The 20451-nt window shown below is 43.0% G+C and overlaps 1 protein-coding gene across 3 annotated transcripts in view; it reads right to left on the reverse strand.

The window, feature by feature from the left end:
• Window positions 1–1484: 1484 nt before the first annotated feature.
• The window catches only part of rif1 (replication timing regulatory factor 1), a 38840-nt gene continuing 19873 nt past the window's right edge, over window positions 1485–20451 (reverse strand). For 2 of the 3 annotated variants that reach the window (XM_047600412.1, XM_047600409.1), the window contains 23 exons: window positions 19653–19763; window positions 19355–19417; window positions 18839–18951; window positions 18447–18533; window positions 18285–18358; window positions 18010–18190; window positions 17079–17186; window positions 16847–16999; window positions 16668–16767; window positions 16288–16583; window positions 15227–15429; window positions 14283–14376; window positions 13446–13577; window positions 12572–12714; window positions 12402–12491; window positions 12265–12319; window positions 6837–9494; window positions 6617–6745; window positions 6438–6524; window positions 6093–6208; window positions 5872–6022; window positions 4010–4133; window positions 1485–2209 (listed from right to left, as the gene is read on the reverse strand). In XM_047600412.1, coding sequence (XP_047456368.1) covers window positions 1944–2209; window positions 4010–4133; window positions 5872–6022; window positions 6093–6208; window positions 6438–6524; window positions 6617–6745; window positions 6837–9494; window positions 12265–12319; window positions 12402–12491; window positions 12572–12714; window positions 13446–13577; window positions 14283–14376; window positions 15227–15429; window positions 16288–16583; window positions 16668–16767; window positions 16847–16999; window positions 17079–17186; window positions 18010–18190; window positions 18285–18358; window positions 18447–18533; window positions 18839–18951; window positions 19355–19417; window positions 19653–19763 — 5534 coding nt within the window. In that variant the 3' untranslated portion in view covers window positions 1485–1943. The remainder of the gene's footprint in view (window positions 2210–4009; window positions 4134–5871; window positions 6023–6092; window positions 6209–6437; window positions 6525–6616; window positions 6746–6836; window positions 9495–12264; window positions 12320–12401; window positions 12492–12571; window positions 12715–13445; window positions 13578–14282; window positions 14377–15226; window positions 15430–16287; window positions 16584–16667; window positions 16768–16846; window positions 17000–17078; window positions 17187–18009; window positions 18191–18284; window positions 18359–18446; window positions 18534–18838; window positions 18952–19354; window positions 19418–19652; window positions 19764–20451) is intronic. The other variant, XM_047600411.1, reaches the window with a different exon arrangement.

The raw sequence follows: 20451 nt of genomic DNA on the forward strand, positions 1-20451 counted from the left end.
AACAGGACCAGAGAAAGCACAGTTCCCTGCAGTGCTCCTGTGCTACTGATCACAGTGCCGGATCTGCAGTCCCCCAGTCACATAGACTGAGGTCTGCCTGTCAGGTAGTCTTCGATCCAAGCCACCAGGTGTGATTCATCTGCCATCTCTGTCAGTTTGTCCTTGAGGATCAGAGCCTGGATGGTGTTGAAGGTGCTGGAGAAATCCAAAAATGTAATCCTCACAGCACCACTGCTTCTGTCCAGGTGAGAAGAGGATGGCATCCTGTACTCCCACCTTCTCCCGGTAAGCAGAGGGTCCAGAGGGTGGCAGGTCAGCAGAAATATTGGCTAATATTTATGCTAATATTTTTTGGACAGCTTGAATGTGAACTCAATGATATTGGAGACTACTGATTATAATCGTTTTAACCAGGTCATGGGTAATATTCTTAACCATAGCACTCCTTCACAGCATGAATCCAAATCATCCTCCATCATGCAGAGAATATGTAAAGCCTCTGGACAGTTAGTAAACCTAGCTACAAGAGACTATACCTTCTACTCCCCACATCACAATTCAGTTTTCCAGGATTGATAAGCTAGCTCTGGCATCTCCATAATATTATCTAGTTCTATTGGTAGCATTCTTCTTTATTACCATGTTCCCAGGTGGAGGCCTGCTGCTTGACCCAAGCCTTAAGGTATCCTTATGAGCTTATGATTAATCTTTCTTAGAAGCTAAACTGGCATCAGCACCTTCTGCTGGTGTGGCATGGGAAGCGCTTAAAGCAGGGGTGTCCAAACTACGGCCCGTGGGCAAAGTGGATGTGTTGGAGGCACCAATCACTAGGGAGGAAATTGTGGATGTGATTTGAGGTCGTTTTTTTGGTAAAGCCCCAGGTCCAGATGGCTTTATGGCAGATCTTTTTAAGGCATATGCTGAAGAGCTTTCCCCTTTACGTTTGCAGATGTATAGTGAGGCTTTAAATAAGGGCAGCCTTTTTAAGAAAAATAAGAATCTATTAGACTGCAAAAGCTATGGACCAATTAGCTTGATTGACTGCAACAGTAAAATACTTGCTAAGATCCTAGCTAGAAGGTTAGACAAGCTGAGATTTATTCATGCCAGCCAAGTTGGCTTTATTTGAATGGACAGTTTGGGTGATAATATTGACCTTTGATTGACATAATCTGGGCCTCCCAAAATGAAGCTTCCCCTGCTGTGGCCCTTTCTTTGGACGCAGAAAGGACATTCCACAGAGTAGAGTGGCTTTTTTCTCTTTATTATCTTTTCTCCACCCTGGAGGCCTTTTGTTTTGGTAGGAAATTTGGATCAAACTCTAATGCCTTAGTTGCAACGACTGGCATCATTTCGCAGTCATTTAAGCATCAAAGAGGCATTGGGGAGGATTGCCCCCTGATCCCATTGCTCTTTGCACTGATGCTGGAGCATCTGGCAGCAGCCATTCGCAGAGACGCCAACTTTCATACAAAAAAAAAAAATCTTTATCGGTTCTCTTTATTGAAGAATTTAAAAACCAAAACTGCTGACTACAATCCAAGTTCCAGGACGTTATAAAAAACACTGACAAGAAAAGAGCAAAATAATCCATACTACAAAATGTAAATGAACAAGCACAGAGAAGAATAACACAAGAGCATTTATATACAAATTCTGAAGGCGTCCACTTCACGAAGTCAGTTTCTTCATATGAAAGACAGCAAAGTTTAAAAAGTGTGACTTTTTCCGTCTTTTAAAAAAAAAAAGTGTATGAAGAGCAGAAGCTACAAAGGGAGAGGAAAGACATCTGCTACCATTTATTAAAAATACTCTCAGCGAAGGAGGGGTTTAATCACACATATTAAAACCATTAAAATAGATTTATCTTGTCTGGAAAGATAAAAGAAAACTTTATCTTGGTTCCAGACTTGTCTCCAGTATAGCGCACTCTAGCAGTGTCCTCAGGCATCCATCCGTCCAAGGCGAGTCTGCAACTCGACCACCAGGCGTCTCATCAGACCTCCCAGTCGCTCGTGGATCTGGACGAGCTGTGGTGGAGAGCAGCGGCTCAGTTCTAGAGGTGTCATGCTGGAGGTCAGGGCCTCCACTTGGGGGAGGAACCCATGCTGTCCTCTGTTGGGCCCCTGGTCTCCGTCGGGCATCTCAGTCTCTGAAGTGTCCTCAGGTCTCATGTCTGAAGGAATGGGCTTGTCCAACAACTCAGTCGCTGCAAAACACAAAAGAAGAAGTCTAGAACGTTAGTTTGACCTGAGGAGATCATGGGATTTAAATATTACCCCTATGCCCCACTGCCTGCCAGCTGTTACTTTACAGATAATGGATTTCTAATAAAAACACAATAATGATGTGATGAGACTCAACTGATCCTGGGTGAGAATTTAAATCAGCTCCACCTTTTACTGTTGTCATTCATCTCTTCATCCATCATGACTTTATTCTAATGGTTTAGAGCTTTTATCGGAGACATCACAACTTCTCCCCCAAATATTGATTTATAACACATCCTTCATGATTCTTGAGTTAAAGAGGTCAAAAAAAAGAATGCACCCCCTCCATTTCATTTTTGTTTCTACAATAGAAATCAAATATTCTTTAGAAAGTTCTTCCCAAGTCTGTTGCAGAAGTTCCCATAAACGTGTGCCACTTGTAGGTTGCTTGGCTTTCACTCCTCTGTCCAGTTCATCCCAAACAAGCTTGATGGGGTTTAAGTCTGGAGACTGTGCTGGCCACTCCATGTTTTCAAGCTTACTATCTTGTTCTTTTTTCCTGAGGTAATCTTAGCATAGCTTGGACTTGTGTTTTGGATCATTATCTTGCTGTAGGATGAACCTCTGACCAACTAGGCGCATACCAGAGGGTATTGCATGGTGCTGCAGAATGCTGTGGTAGCCATTTTGGTTCAGGGTGCCGCTTACTCTCTACAAGTCACCGACGCTGGATCCAGCAAAACAGCCCCAGACCATCACACTTCCTCTTCCATGTTTGATAATTGATGTCACACACTGGAACCATCCTTTCGTCTACTCGATAGCGTACAAAGATCCTGCATGATGAACCGAAGATTTGAAATTTTGATTCATCAGTCCATAACACCTTCTTCCAGTCTTCAGTAGTCCAATGGCGGTGTTTTGAGGCCCAGGAGAGCCTCTTTCAGTCAAACCTGCAGCTCGAAGTCTTTTCTTCACAGTTGAAACTGAGACTTGCTTACTAAGACTACTATTAAGCTGAGCTTGAAGCTGTTGTCCTGGGAGCCGCTTATCACGCAAGCTGTTAACTCTCAGAATCGTCCTCTGATTCAGTTGTGGCTTTGCGTGCCAGATCGCTTCCTGTCAGAGTTTCCCGCAGTTTCTGAGCCTTTTGATGGTAAAGAAAACTGTACTCACTGACACCTTGACTTTCTTTGCAATTTCCCTGTAGGAAAGACCTACATTTTTAAGTCTTATGATGGTCTGTCTCTCTTCCATTGTAAATTGCCTTTTTCTCGCCATTTTTGTAGCAACACACTACTTTCTGTACCACTGCTTTTATGCAGACAGAGGGGGTAGTAAGTAATCAAGAAAAGTTGGAACACCTGTAGGAATTAGTAGCACCAGCTTTTAAGGTTGATTCAACCTTTACTGCTGCAGAACAGCTTTAAATTGTTAACCCACTTCATGTTCCCTGAAAAAGGTCTTTTTGTATAATTATGAAATGTACATTATTTTTCAGTTTTGGGCAACCAAACCTTTTTTTAACCTCTGGCTGTTCAGTACTTACCTTTACTATTATACACATATATACATACACATATTCTGCATGTATACACACATATTTATACACACACTCCCAGAGATGAGGGAAAAGATAGAAGGAAGTGCAGGGGGAGATGGAAGAAAAAATATTAGGAAGTAATAATTAGGTCAGTAAAAGACAGTAGAAAGAGGAAGAGGTTAGCTAAACTAACAGAAGGAAGATGAACATTCAAACATGTCTACAGATAAAGATATTTAGCATGTTTTAAACCCACCCAGAGTCTCTGAGCTCTTCTCTCCCTCGTCCAGTTTCTGAGGAGCGCTGCTGTCCTCCAGCTCAGTTGTTATCCTCTCCGTTTCATCAAAACTCTTCAGCTCATCTCCACCTCGTCCTTTACGCTGTGGGAGGGTGGTTCAGACGTCAAACACAAACCAAGTTCACTATCTATGACAGAGGTGTCAAACATGCCATCAAACCCAGTGGGTCCAATCTGACCTGAGAGATGAATTTGCAAAGGAAGATTAGAACAAGAAGGAAGAATAAGAAGCAAGAAGAGATAAAAGAGGATGAAGAGAAGGAGATGGGGAAGGACAACGATGAAAAGGTGAATGAATGAAGAAGTGGAGGAAGAGAAGGGGGATAAAGAGGAATAGAAGAGGAAGGTGATGATGAGAAGTTGATCAAGGAGGAAGAGGAGAAGTACACGGGGAAAGAAGGAAGAGGATCGACAATCAGGAAGAAGGGATGAGCAGGAAAAAGGAGTGAAAGAAGATGGAGAAGGAAGAGAAGTGGAAGGAGGAAGATGAAAAGGAGGATTGAAAATCACAAAGAAGGAAGGAGAGGAAGAAGGAAGAGGAGCAGGAGGAAGATGAAAAGGAGGAAGAAGAAGAAAAAGAAAGTGCATCTTCACAGAAATTTTTCATAATGTTCTTATTTGCACTAAAACAAAGGGACAATCTAGAGTTGACGTTGCTTTTATAGCTTATTTCATTTCATATTCAATTTTCTCAGTAGGCTGATAGTCCCAACAGTTTTGTTTTTAAATTTATATGTTGGTCTGAACAGCCCATAAAACCAAGAGATCAGCAGCCCGATTGACACTGCACTCACATTGTTGAACACCAACCCTTTCGCTTTGGTCCTGCTTGCAAAATGCATTTGGCAAAAAAAAGCTGGCCCAATCAAAACATTACACACCTCCTCCCTTGGTGTGCCAATGGGCAGTCCAATACCACCCCAATATAAAAATCACACTTTTTAAAATTACATCAATTTGTTCATTGGAAATGCAGCCGTTAGTGTGTTTACATGCAGACCTTAATCGAGCTATGTTTAAAATTCGACTTTCTGACTACAGTCCTTGTCCCAGTTTACATGCAGAGGAAGGAAATCAAATAACTGATGGGAACATGTCCTCCTCCTTTTCAGCGGGTTAATTAGTTAATAGTTAAGTTAATGCAACTCGCTTTCCGGTTGACCTATTATGTCATATAATAAACAAGAGTTGCTCATGCGGCAGACTGGCATTGCAAACAACAACCATAGGGATAATAGTAATTTTTTTAATCTCGTACATAATGTTCGCACTACTTCTGGTGCAGCCAGGATATGCCCTATCCCTCGGATGGTTCTTCTAGCGGCTCCGTTTACCTTCTTCTTCTTCTGCGACCAGCTTTCTTGGATGTTTTTGTTGGTCACATGCCAGCACAGTGGTTGTGGAGCATGCGCATTATCCGATTGAAAACTGCGGTTACCATATGCATGCCGGAGAAAATAGAATTCCAATCGCATTATCTGGATGCCTTAATCGGATAATGAGAACTCCGATTTTAATCGGAGTAATGTGTTTACATGGACTTAAGTTCTACTGTTATAGTCCAATTAAGGCAATAATTCTTTTTATTTTTTTCACGTGCATATAAACGCACCGTGTATCTGTTTATCAAATAATGCAATAATTATAGACCTGACTGAATCCTTTTTTTTTTTTTGTTTACTCATTGTATGACTTCAGGTTTTAAAGAGTTGTACATTTGGTATACACATTAAAGAGACCCAGTCTGCTCTTGAATAGGAGTTGAATTAAAATGAGTTTGACAACCCTGCTTTATATTTTATTCTCGTCTGTACACGTACCTGCTGCGCGTGGATCTTTAGAGCCTTCTTGACATTTGAGATCTTTGGCGAGCGTATCGGCAGTGTCTTGATTTCACTGGGAGTCAAAGCGCTCAGGTCTCCAACCGTTTTGATATTTCTGGCGCGAACAAGTTGGCCCAAGCCTCGAGACCTAAGAGGAGAAACAACTGTGGTCAGAATCCTGAGGAGGAGCAGAAGACCTCCTGTGTGTCATTACTCACCACATGTTGGAGGATATTTGAGGCAGCACAGCTTCTACAGGAGTAGAGCAGCCGACCAGCGCTGGGTAGACACAGTCTCTGGAGACGGGTCGAGGCTCCTGACCCATCTCAGAAATCTGGAAGAAACATACTCCTTTACTGACTCCATCTCCTCTTTCTACGGTTTCCTCCATTATCTTCGACTAGCCCCCATTTTTCTTCCTACACAATCTCCTCCTTTTTTCATCTACTCTTCTTTCTTCCACCATCCTCCTCCCCCTGGAACTCCTTCCTCTTCTATTTTTTTTCTTCATCTTATCAATCTCAAAACTTATTTAATGAGGCAGAGAAAAGGCACTCTCTTACCAGACATTTTTTGGAGCTCTTGTAACCTGGACTGTGAAGATTTCTTGGACTCAGTACTAGCGGCCCCTTTGTCGGAGTCGTGATATGCTAAAATAAAATAAAAAGCACAAGATGCTCAAGTTTAAATTAAATTGATCTAAAATGTGGCACCAGCATCGAAACCCCCATGGTGTTTGTACCTTTGGCTGTGGGATGCCGCTGACTTTGGATCTCCTGGGGGAGCAGGTTCTGATGGCGGGACTGCGACGGTCTATGTCGTCTGCCAGCTCCTGCTGCTGGATTGGATTGGCAAAAGACACACGCCTGAACTGAAAAGTTAAACCAGAGAACACAAATTTATAAAACAAATAAGATGCAAAATTTAGTGTTAAAGTAGTTCATCCAATGATGACGACTGACTTTGACGAGGGGCGATGGAGTCTCCACGACCTCCAGTGGTCTCTTGTGGCCCTTCTTCAGGATGCTGGTGGAGGGTGAAGCTGATGGAGACCAGGTTCCTCTGGTCCGGCCACTGCTGGGGCTTTGAGCGACGTCGGCGAAGTCGGTCAAGACCTCTAGGTCCTTCTGCTTTACTGGAGAATCCTGGGGAACCGCTTCTTCACAAAGATCGGTGTTCAAACTTATGACGACTTTGTCTGCAGCTTTGTGTTCAGTTTCAGACCCCTGACCTTTACCATCCATCTCCTCCCCCTCCTCCTCCGCCTCCACCTCCTCCGGTAGATCTGTTGCTACTGTTTGCTGGTTTGCCCTCTCCTCTGGAATCTCAATGGAGACATTTTGACTGTGATTTTTTGGCCCTTCCTCTGGAACAAGTGGACATTCTTGGTCTGAATCTGCATCCACCTTGTCCTGGGGTTCAAACGCTTTTTTAGCTTTCTCCTCTGAAGACTCCTGCAGATTCTCTATTTTCTCCTCAGGAGGCATCGTGTTGACAGCCGATACTAAAGACTCTGCCCGAGTCTGTTCATGACTAACCCTGAAAGATTCAAGAGTTTCCAAATTGTGACACAATGTGTCCTCGGGTTCCTTCACAGCATCAACCTCCACTGCTGATTTCCCCTTTTGGTCCATTTCACCTGTACCTGGAACCTTTGGTGAATCAGAACTCTGCAAATGTTGGATTTCCTCTAGATCTGTTTCTACGCTTTGAATATACAGCTGCTGGGAAACATCAGCATCAAACCTTTCTGCATTGCATCCGTCTGTTCTGTACTCTTTAGACTTGACAGTGAGAGGACTCTGCACAGGTGCCCGAGGCTTCCTTCCTCTCTTTTTAGCAACAGGTGGGTTCACTCTGGTGTCAGAGAATTCAGATTCGGAGGACTTGACGCCGGCTGCTAATCCCTGAGAGGATCTCCGTGTGGAATATCTTCCCTTGTCCTGAGAGGACTCAGATCCAGAGATTTCTAAAGACTGCGAACTCTCTAAGGTCGACACTCCCTCATGCACCTTGCTCCTCCTCCTTGTCCTACCTCCTGTGCAAACTTCTGTCTGAGTATTTGATCTACTCTTCCTTGGCAATGAATATGTGTCGTCACTACTGGCTTCAGACTCAGTCGAAACATTGCTTCTTCTGGATCTGCGTTTGGATTGGGAGGAGGAGGATGAAAGCGTGCTCACCTGAGAGTCCTCTTGATTGAGGTTGTTGTCCGCAGCGTCTGTCATTTTGTGTTCAGCGTCTTTGACCAGCTCCTCATTCGCCGACTTGTCTGTCGAGTTCGTACTGTTTTTCTCAGTAACTGGAAAAGGAGAAGGGACTATCTGAGAATCTGTATTTTCCTTTTTAGACTCTCCTTCAGGCTCAGACTCTTGGGACAGTGCATCAGCTTGAGGTGAAGAGCTGAGGATTTGAGAATCTTTGTTTGGCTCATCGTCATTTTTTTCCAACAGTTCACTTTCATGGGAGTTTTTACCAGGTTGAGAAGAAACAATAGCAGTTTGGGAGTGTTCTTTAGTGTCCTCATTTATTTCTGTCTGTTGTAGAAGTTCTTGAGTGACGGCTTGGCTGGATTCCTCTTTGTCAATGTCCTGTGACGATTTGCTCTGTCGACTGCGCCTTCGCTGAGTCTGGTTGTCATGATCACACTCGTGCCCACCAGTGCTTCTACGTTTCTTGTCAGGTTTGTTAACATCAAGGAAGTCCTCTGAATTGCTGTACAGTTTGATCTTCTTTCGTGGTCGAGTTAAGGAGGCAGTTTGAGTTGACTCCCTCTGAGCCCTTGAACGTAGTCTGTCCCTGCCAGCGTTGTCCTCGGCCGCCTGCTTACTCCTCGTCTTCGGCCGGTTTGGTGTTGAGATGGACTCATTCTCAGGTCCGGAGCATCTCCTTTTCAACGGGGTATATTTTGATTCCTGTTCATTGGGGTCCTCTCCGGGCAGCAGAGGTCGGACTCTGGGGCGTCCAGATCGCCGGAGTTTGTCGGGGGATGCATGGTTCTGAGAACTGTCCAACGTGGATTCAGAGTCCTTTTCTTGGCTTGACGAATTAATTTCCTCCAACGTGGAAGCCATGTCTTCAGGTTGTGTATCTGGGATAACGTCGTTCTCTTCCATCAATCCACTGGGAAGTCTCTCAGTCAGCTTCACAGGCTCGCTTTTCGTCCTTGAGTCTTTGAGTCTTCGAGGAGACTCCAAGGTGTCTTTTGTCTGAGGTGAATCTTGAGAGTCAGGACCAGCAGATGTCAACTTAGTATTGACACCACAGCATACCTGGCTATTGGAGACCTTTACCAGGAGACCTGCAAATGTGGAAATGCTGCCGGAGCTGGTAGGTTTGCCATCACCATACTTCTCCAGAGTGATAAATGACTGCCGGCGACTGTTGGGTTTCTGGGGAGTCCCCGAAGAGTCGGAGGCACTGGGACTTGTGTCGCCTTTAGACCGAACATCCACCTCCTCTGCTCTCTTGTCACTCCTGGTGTCATCCTCCATTGAACCATCTGTTGACTCCAGGGCAACCTCTTCCTGCTGGTGGTTTTCTGTCATCTCTCTCAGGCTGGTGTGGTCATGAGTATCTTTTCTCACAACTTCAGAGTCATCCTCCATTTTTTGAGGATCCTAAAAGAAATGAAAGTTATTAAATCTACATCCAACCTAGTTCTGGGCGGTATGACGAAAAATGTATATCATAATATGTACGTCAAAATTCTGACAGTATTGTTATATTTTTTTCCATGCATAATTATGTGTTCACAACACGCTTTGAAATTAAATCTGGGAACATTTACAGCTTGAAGATAAGAAAAATGAATTGTTATCAAGATGAAATGAAGAAACAGGGACAATACGGTCAATTATTTTGGCAAATTTATTCATATTTAAATCAGGGCTCTCTTGAATTTAGCTCAGAGTGAGTTTTTTTTTATTTTTACTTGGAGGAGGGGGTATGGGGTGTTTAGTAAATATATTCGTTAATATCCTGCATAATTCCTATACTTTACTAAGCAACTATTGAAATAATAATAATGATAATAATAATGATAAATTAAGGGATTACCAGATCACAGACTTTCACTTTTAGTTCTCCTTTGACGGGTGCACATTTTCACGCATTTGTGGAAGGCGTGGTTAGTGCACTCCTATTTCACCTAGCAACGACAAACACTATTTTCTGATTGGCTGATATTTTCTGATTGGTTAACGATTAAGCAGAACAGCCAGCCTTCACCTCATCTATTCATAGACTACTAATCTCATTTAAAGCCTATGTGGGGCGAGATTGATCGTCTTTTGGTGTAGGAAATGGCATGTGTGGCGTGAGAGCGTGTGAACTTATTGAACGCGCGACACTTCAGAGCCCTGCTCATATTACAACTGCTTTGTAATGTCAATAGCAGCGTGATCGACTAACCTACTAACTGTTATCATCTGTATGCAACATTTTTTTTTACATTCATAAAATGCTTATATCGGAGACATTTTCAGGGATGGCTTTCGAAAGGGGGACAAGTCATTCAAAACGGGTACTGTCCACAGAAATCGAGGAGATCTGGTCACCCTAAAAAAACCCCACAGAACTGACACAGCACCTTTTTTGAAACAAGTTCTCCCACGTTTCCATGGTCTTCTCATTCTACCACAAACTTTAAATCTTCACCACACCTCACAATAACACATAATTCATCATAAAAAAAATACTGGTATTCGGTATGAACTGCTATGCCGCCCAGTCCAATCTGAATATTAATACATTTACAGTGGTGTGAAAAAGTGTTGTCCCCCCTTCCTGGAAAATAAAATCCAAACCTACTTGGCCCTGTGTGAATAAGTGATTGTCTCTTAAACTGGTTGGGCCACCTTTAGCAGCAACAACCGCAATCAAGGGTTTGCGATAATTTGCAACCGATCTTTTACAGCGCCGTGGAGGAATTTCAGTCCACTCATCTTTGCAGCCACATTGTAGGGTTTTTAAGCATGAACCACCTTTTTAAGGTCATGTCACATCATCTCAATAGGACTCAGGCCAGGACTTTGAGTACGCTACTTCAAAGTCCAGGGTGATTCTGAAAAACTAGTTCATGCATTTGTGTCTTCCGGGCTGGATTATTGCTGTCTGGCTGCCCAAATAGATGACCAGAATTAGCAAGAGATACCATTTTTTTCCAATTTCAGTTTCTCTTCATCGGCTTCCTTTAAAGTCTAGAATTGAATTTAAAGTTTTCCTCCTTACATATCTCACATCAGTCTCAAACCACTTATGGTTTCTAGAGTGCTGCTGGGGGACGATGCACTAAGCACGTCTCTTTTCTCTGGTGTGTGGTCGTGGTTTAGTCCTGTGTCCTCAATGTCCTGCTGCAGAACCCAAGTTCACTTCAGCCTGAGGTCTCAAACAGATGGCCAGACATTTTCTCTCAAGATTTTTTCGTAGACAGCAGAATTCATGGTTCCATTTATCATCGAAGTATTCTGGGTCCTCAAGCAGCAAAACAGCCTCAGACCACCACACAACCACCACCATATTTTACTGTTGGTATTATGTTCTTTTCAGAAATGCAGTGTTGCTTTTATGCCATATCTACTGATTCAACATTTGTCTCGACAGTTCATTATTTTCCCCAAAAGTCTTGGGGATCATCAAGATGTTTTCTGGCAAAACTGAGATGAACCTTTGTGTTCTCCTTGTTCAGCAGTGGTTTTCGCCTGGATCTCTGCCATGCAGGCCATTTTTGCCCAGTCTCTTTCTTATAGTGGAATCATGAACACTGACCTTAACTGAGGCTCTTGTGGGGTCTTTTGTGATCTCTTGCTTGAGCCATTGCTGTGCTCTTGGGGTAATTTTGGCCAGCTGGCCACTCTTGGGAAGGTTCACCACTGTTCCACGTTTTCGTCATTTGTGGATAATGGTGGTTAGGCTGATACTTCCCAGTGAGAAGGTACGGGTTCGAGTCTAGCTCAGGCCTTTCTTGGTGGAGTTTGCATGTTCTCCCTGTGTCTGCGTGGGTTTTCTCCGGGTACTCCGGTTTCCTCCCACCTCCAAAGACACGCTCATTAGGCTGATTGGTGACTCTAAATTGACCCTAGGTGTGAATGTGAGTGTGAATGGTTGTTTGTCTCTGTGTTAGTTGAATGATGATCTCCTACTACCAGCTCACCAAACATCCACACATTACATTAATTACTAACTGCTGTCTGAAAGACAACGGATTTTAGTTCTTCTTTTTAAAAAGACATTTTAAAGGTACATGTACATGGTTTTGGTTTATGACAGACCTCAAATTAAAAACAATGTAATCAGCATCTTAAAAATGCTTGTACACCCCAAGTACTCATCTAGATTTTCGCAGCATTAAAAACATGATTATTCTTCTTTGGTTGAGTGTTTTGTTACCTCGCTAGGAAACTCTTTTTTGATGCTGTCAGCCTGTTGAATTGGCACTTGGTCCCTGTGGGAATAGTCATCATTACATTAGTTTTTTTATATGAGAACAGGAATTTAATTCTGATTCACATGATCAATAAACTCACAGAGAGTCTTCTTGGCCCTGGGTGTACTGGGTGAAAACCATGGTGTCCAGAGATGCATCAAGGTTGTTGTACATGGCAGGAATATCGAACCTGCAAGGACAAATAATCAGCTTCATAAAGTTGACAAAGGCGAATATTTAAATGAAGTGAGACCTGAGCAGTAATCTAACCTCTTAGTCCTTTTCACCTCCTTCTGGTGCTCTGTCAGGACTCGCTCCTTTGTCTCTGGAGGAATGAAGACGAAGTCGATGGAGGCTTCCTCCTCCAAAACGTCTCGGCAGGGAGGTTTGGGAGAACTGAAGTCCAGCTTCATCTGCAGGAGCAAAACATGGATTAAGAACTGATTTTATTTCTGCTTTCTTTGAATTAGATACAAGCAGTATCCGACAATATGAGCAGCAACTGCTTTATTGCAGTCAAAGAAAAAATAAAAAAAAGAAAGCTACAAGGAGATCCATGAAGATGCTAAGAACACTACAAAATAAATGAACATTTGAAGGTGATAAAGATGGGGACCAAGAAAACAGAACAAAAAGATGACAATGAAGACAAGGTGGCAGAGATGGAAACAATAAAGCAAAAATAGGATGAAGATGAAGAATAATATAAATTGTAGTGGAAGTGACAAAAAATGTCAAGATCTCAGAATGAGATGACATAGGATTAAAGAAAGCTACGAAGAAGATGCAGAGGAAGAAGACAACAAAGTTCACGAAAAATGTAAGGAGATAACGAAAAATAAGAAAATATAATAATAAAAAGAAAATCACAAAAAAGGCAAACATGACAAAGCTGAAAAACAGAAAGTATACTTGGAAGAAGATGAAGAAGAAAACAAAGAGACTAAAAGCTACAAAGAAGACAATGATGAAGACGAAGGTGATGATGAAGAGAAAGGAAGACCACAAAGATCAAACTGAATAAGGACAAACTTGACATCTCATAGCATGTAGGTAAATTCTTTTCTCAGTTGACATTTTTTCATTGATCCTATAATACTAGTGGAAACTCAAGACCCCCACCCTGGAAGATGTCTATACTTACAGAAACCAGCTTGGAGGTCTTAGCAGAACTCTTGTCCTTAGACTTGACGGTGTTCCCAAGCAGAGAGTCCCTCTTCCCCATAGAAGAAACTGGCATCCCGCTGAGCTTGGTCTCCATCTGAGAGCTCTCGTTCTGAAAACAGAAGCCCCTTTCACATCAAGGGAAAAACGACTCTGCAATCGACGTGGCTTCGATGTGAAGAGGAATGGTGTGTCGACCCAGGTTTGTTGCTCTGACGTTGATATATCTGCCTATCACACTCCGACTCTACGGCCTGACAGACTGTATCATTGTAGAAGCTTCAGCTCAAAAACAAGTTTTGGTCTACTCACATAAAGACTGGTCTCTGAAGGGCAGAGATTTTTGTTCATTTTTTTAATCAAACAAATCAAATGTGTTGTTGTTAATGGAAGAGAGGAAAAGAGGAGATTAGGCAGCAGATATCGGGCACTGTGCAGGACACTGTGACTTATTCTAATATCAGCAGTCTTTTGAAAGAACGGCAGTTAGAGCGGTTCATTCTACATGTCCAGTAGCCTTTATTCACACCTTTTTCGATTACCATGACCCTGATGACTGAGAACCTTCACAGACAAACTGCAATGTTATCTACAACGTACGCGACAACGTATGAGGGAGGAAAAAACAGGCATGCAGCTCTTACAGCGTGAAGTCCAACCCGGGACTTTTGCTGATGTGAAAGCCCACCAAAAGCGAGTCGACCTGGGTCTGAAAATGCTGGGTCAACCCACCATTTTCGATGTGAAAGTGGTAAGAGACAGCAGTAAGGGAAGATGAGAATCCCAACAAGAAAACAAGAAATGTCTGGAAACTCACTGAGTACTGTCCACTAAGTTCGTCAGGAACAAAGACAGCCTCGAAGCCGGGAAGGATGATGGGAGTCTTCTGCTTCATTTGGTTCAGTGTCAACCTGCGTGAAAGAAAAAAAAAAGAAAACGCTGATAATCTGAATCCTCTAAATCAGCAAATCTAAAGCTCCTTTCACATGGAGCGAAAAACCTGTGTTTTTCGCTCAATTGTCGACCCGGGTCGACGGCCAGGATTTTATCGGCTCGACGTTGATGTGACCAGGAATGTCACGTCAACACGGTTTTTCACTCCGATGTTGATGTATCTGCCTTTTACATTGTGATTTTGTCACCTGACGGCCTGTCAGACTGAACCATTGTAGACACTCCAGCTCAAAAACAGAGCTAAGTTTTTAAGACCAATCTCTGAAGACCAGAGATTTTTGTTCATTTTTTTTTTCCTCAATCAAACAAATCAAATGTGTTGTTACACGATGGTTAATGGAAACGCATGGGTAAATTAGTCCTATGTTATGTTTGGGAAATTGCGCCGATCAGGGAATGCATGTGTGTGTTTATATACAGCTTGTATAATGATATCTCACACTTTTTTAAAATCATGGCCCACTCAGCCCACTGGTAAGACCGTGAGATCCGTGAGCTGCTCTGTATCCGAGGATACGGCAGCACATATCAGGAACTGTGCAGGACACAGTGATTTATGCAAACATCAGCACCCTTTCGAAAGAGCAGGGGTTCGACCAGTCCATTATTGAGGTGATCAACAAACTGAAAGCATTAAAAAATACACCATGCTGCCCATTGTTTACTTGCAATGTACTATACTTAAAAGCATACAGTGGTAGGTCCGACCAGGACTTCTGGTGATGTGAAAGCGCACCAAAGGCAAGTCGACCTGGGTCTGAAGGTTTTCTATGTGAAAGGAGTATAAATCATTGTGAATTTTCTCACCTGATCTCCTCAGGGTAGGTGAGACTGGCGGTTTTGGCGAAAGTGGCGTTCCAGAATTGGGTGACCAAGGTTCGGAGCTGCTTGTTCTTGTGTGGAAACAGAACACAGAGCAGAGGAGAGAGCAGAGCTAGGAGGTCATCATCAAAGACAACAGTGGAGCAGGTCTGCAGGCAGCCGAGCACCTCCCCCAGGAGCTTCTCCAACTGCAAAAGGCAGAGGAGAAGGGACAAATGTACAAAGGTTTCATTGTCATCCATCGTTTAAAAGTATGGGTTAAAGACGAAGAGGAAGAAAGAAGAAAGATGAAAAGGGAGAAGAAGAAAAAAGGAAGAAAGAGAAGAAAAAAGAAGAATGAGAAAGAGGAAGAATATCTATGTTTTTCTTATCTTCAGACATAAGATTTTGAGGAGATGTTTATCTGCTTAACAGTTTCCACTGTATCTCCAGTCTTCCTCAGAAGCGTCATGCGATGTGTTGCTGACGTGTCATTTATCACAGATATGTGAAGACTTTTGAGTCCTTGTGAATTTCCCTGCTGCCTCCCTTTCACATTCTTTTTGGTGTTCTTTTTTCCGTGTGTGCAATGGTCTTCCTGTTTCCCCCCATGTGTGTTTTTTGGCATGTTTTGCATGGTATTAATGGAACCAATACAATCGATCATGAAAAAACATCACATCAACACAGCAATAAAACCACACACGAAACTCCATCAGGTCACCCAAAAGACAAAATAGAACCGGACAAAAAAAAATTAAAGGTCATTTATGAAATACCAAGGAAAAAGCTGATAAATGACACCTCAGCAACATATCGGATGATACTTCGCATAACAGAAACAGTACAAATCTTAACAAGAAGAGAGAGGAGGAAAAGGAGAAGATGGAAGAAGAAAAAAGAAGAACAACAGAAAGAAGGAAGAAGAGGACAGGAGAAGAAACAAGAAATATGGAGGGAATAGGGAGAAGTAAAAGAAAGAAAAAGAAAAAAGAAAGAAAGGAGGAGGAAGAAAGGGGAGAAGGAGAAAAAATTAGAAGAAGATTTAGAAGAAACAAAGTCCAGACCTTCCCTTGAAGCTGTGAGAAGAACTTTCCCGTCTCGCTTGCTGCTTGTTGGTAGAAACAGGTGAGAGGCTGAATCAGGGTGGTGAGGGCTGCCTGGATCGCGTTGGCCAGAAAGAGGTTGCTGAAGAAAGTTGACAAGACAGAGACCAGAGCCAGACCCGTCCCCTCACAGGATGAAGCAGCCTCGGGAGCATCCAGATAAACCTCCAGTGTCTGTACCAGAAGGGACTGGAGAGTGGACAGGTTCCCCAGAGCTTTATTCTTCTTTCTTGTCCAGTTCACAGGAGTGTGAGGAGCTGGAAACAAACCAAACAACGTCTTAAAACACAGGAATCCTCTCTAATCCGAACTAAAAATTAAAGTAATTTAAAAGTTCCTACACTTGAGCTTCTGTTGAAACTGAGGCGTGAACGGTGAGAAGTCCACACACTCCACCATGACCTGGAGGATACCTGCAACAGTATTTAATGTTGACGGCACCTGGAAAATTGAAGAACAACTATAAGTCAACCCCATCAGAAGTGAATCAAATGCTCCTCTTCTCTGTTCCTGAACACACCATCAGGGCTTCTCGGTCCACCACGGTGGCAATCTTGGCACAGAGCTCCTCGCAGCAGATGTTCTCCTCAGCCGTGATGACCAGAGCTGAGCAGCGAGCAAACACCTTGTACAGCTTGGACCAGGAGGACAGCATCGACCTCTGAGTCGCCTGCTAAGATGAGAAGGGTCAGCATTACAGAGAAAAAGAAACAGATGGCTTGAAAAGTAAAATAAGATAAAGATAACCCGACCTGTGTTAGTGGCATGCCATGCAGGAGGTATGTGATGGGGAGCATCAAGGCTGAGTGTATAGCACTGAAGTTGTGCTCCAGAGCATCACCTTGGTTCACCTCATTAGACTGTACAGAAAAAAAAAAAAGATTTGAATGAACTAAAGAGAGGTTCAATTCTGATCATTGACTAGTTTAATTATTTCTGGAAATCTATGGAACCAGCTCAGGCATAACATTATGACCACCTTCCCAATATTGTGTAGTTCTCCCATGTGCCTCGAAAACAGTTGCGACTTATCACAGAATGAACATAGGCCTTCTGAGGGTGTCCTGTGGTGTCTAGTAACAGAATGTTGTTTGGTTCCTATGGGTTGAGGGGAGGGGCCTCTGTGGATCATCCCACAGATACTTGATCAATTTGGGATCTAGTGAATTTGGAGGCCAGGTCAACACATTGTGCTTTTCTTCCTGTTGCTCCTAAAGAAAGAAAGAAAGAAAGACAGACAGACAGACAGACAGACAGACAGACAGACAGACAGACAGACAGACAGACAGACAGACAGACAGACAGACAGGCAGAGAGAGAGAGAGAGTGTGTGTGTGTGTGTGTGTGTGCGTGTGCGTGTGTGTGCGTGTGTGCGTGTGTGTGCCTTGGTCTTGTCTAGGTGAGTGGTACATATGGTAAAATCCACATGAATACCAGGTCCAAAAGTTTCCCAGTACAACATAGAATTGTCACAAGGTGGTTGATGTTATTTACTTCTCCTATCAGTGGTCCTAATGTTGTGATGATCGGTGTAGTTTTGGTTTAGTAAAATAGTTTTGAAACTGAAACCTTTCTAAATGAACTGAATCACAATCCAATCCAATCCATAAAGTGAAGTGAAGTGGACTAGTCTGTTCAACCGCTAGTTTCTGTTATGAATCCAGAGTGGTCCAGACCTCCTACCTGTGTGATGGTGTCGGTGAGCAAGCTGACAATCACGCTCCACATCCTCCACAGCTGTTGCTTGTTCTGCAGAGACCCAGCTCTCCGGCCAATGGCACCGAGCACCGCCTCTGCAAATGCCAGAGGAGATGTGGGACCTGACAGGCCGCAGCCAACCAGGGTCTGAAGGCAGTGGTAAAACCTGCAGAAGTAAAGAGATAGCAGCTAGATAAGAACGTACGTTTCCACCTTAATGTGTATTAACGTATTCTGCTCATTTAAAACATCCAACCCACCTGTCGTCCTCGGAGCAAGCCGACAGCGAAGTGCTGTTATAGAGGAGGAAAATGAGGAAGAGAGCTGGGGTTCCCTGAGGAATGAAATGCAAAAAATAAACCAAAAATCTTCAGGATCACTTCAGAGGACACGTGAGCCAACAGAGTAAACTAGCAACTCACATTCAACACGTCCATCTTCCCCAATTGGTAGGAAGCTGAGCCGAGAACTCTCTGAGAGATTCCCTTCACTGTGGCCTCAAACAAAACCTTAAGGAGACATCACACTGTCAAACACTGCAGGAAAAACATCTGTAATGAAATAAAAGCAACTACACCAACAAGATAATGTACAAGACCAGCAAGATTTAAATGAATCACCTTCATATGTACTTATTTATTTGACCTGCGTTACATATGAGGAAATGAACCATGTAAGGAAATCATTCTGCTTCTGCATGTTCTGAAATAATGAGTTATTTCAAATTAAGATCAATTTGAATTGGGGAATTGTTTTTTTTTTTATTAGAGAGCAATAAAGACATCAGGTTTGAAGGTTTTTCTTTTTTCCTTACTAGGACTCTGTCTGCAGGAAGAGCCTCTGAAGTAACGATGCTCTGCAGAGCCTGAAGCATCAACGTCAGCACTTCACAACCCTGTCGGTCCTTCTTACTGTTCACAGAAAGTGCTGGAGATGAGAGCACAAGTTATTACCAGCTGTTAATCTTCTTAAATTAATCTGTTAAAAGTCTTAAATTAACTTTTTAGGTTTTGGGTTGACATGATGATGAGACATCACTGGGGACAGACCCCTCAGAGTTATTTCCTGTCACAGTGGTCCATACCACGAGGATATGAACTGCTCCAACTTAAACTGATAATGGTGGGAGTGGGTTCGGCGAGAGATTAGGACAAGGTCTTACTGGTCCTCCTCTCATGTGACGGAGCCCAGACCCAACACGAGTGCTCTATGTGGCGCTACAAGGACGGACCCAAAGCTTCTAGAGCCCGGCCTGCTGAGCAGTCGCCACAGTGACATTTAAAAATAAATATTCAGTTACTGAGTAAGACGTTAACATTCATGCACTTACCAGACTCTATAGTGAGACTGACAAAGGAGACTAGCTGTTTCCATATGATGGCCAAAAGGCTGACTACAAGAGGACAGAAGAGACGGAGCAATAAATATATTTCAGATTAAAGCAATCACTAATATAATTTAAAATGAATGACAATTAAACAAAGACAAAGGTTCCGACACAGCAAACTGACTTCAGATTAGAAAGGAAGGTAGGAAGAGCTACTATTAGCTGGAGGCTAGGAAGAGCTGTCTTCTTTTCAGAAGTTACTCTCAGTGAACAGAGATCAGAGGTGGATTTCTAAGTTTACCTGGAGCTTCTTTTCCGATGTTGATGAATCCGTCTCTGATGCTGGAGACGAGCACTGCAGCGTGTTTGGTGAAGGATGGAGTGCCCAAGAGAAGAGGGTGGTGTAAAGGCTCTGCAGAGGAGACAATCAAGACAACATTAATCCAGATAACAAACTGCAGTGCAGCCAGAAAGTATTCGCAATGCTTCACTTTTTCCACAAAAAGTATTCACAGCCTTGCCATTAAGCTCATGTGCATCCTGTTTCCACTGATCATCCTTGAGATGTTTCTACAGCTTCATTGGAGTCTACCTGTGGTAAATTAATTTGACTGAACTTGACTTGGAAAGGCATCCCCTGTGTGTGTGTGTGTGTGTGTGTGTGTGTGTGTGTGAAGTCCCACAATTGACAGTACATGTCAGAGTACAAACCAAACATGAAGTCAAAGCTGGTTTGCTTGGTTTTCTGGTTTGCCTTTTATACAGGACTGTCTTGAAGCACAAATATGGGTGGGTGAAGGGTACAGAAAGATTTCTGCTGCTTTCAAGGTCCTAATGAGCACATTCGCAACTGAAAGAAATTCAGAACCACCAAGACTCTTACTAGAGCTGGTTGGCTGTCTAGGGAGGTGACCAAGAACCTGATGGTCACTCTGTCAGAGCTCCAGTATAAACTAACATCACTAGCCAGTCAGAAGTAGGGTCGGGGTGAGTCTTGGAACACTAGGATGAGATCCATGGTAAAAATAATAATAACCAATATTAAACGAGGAAAAAAATAAATGAATCCATTTTGGTATAAGGCTGCAACAAAACGTGGA

The sequence above is a fragment of the Mugil cephalus genome, chromosome 12, assembly GCF_022458985.1.
Source record: "Mugil cephalus isolate CIBA_MC_2020 chromosome 12, CIBA_Mcephalus_1.1, whole genome shotgun sequence".
Lineage (NCBI taxonomy): Eukaryota > Metazoa > Chordata > Actinopteri > Mugiliformes > Mugilidae > Mugil > Mugil cephalus.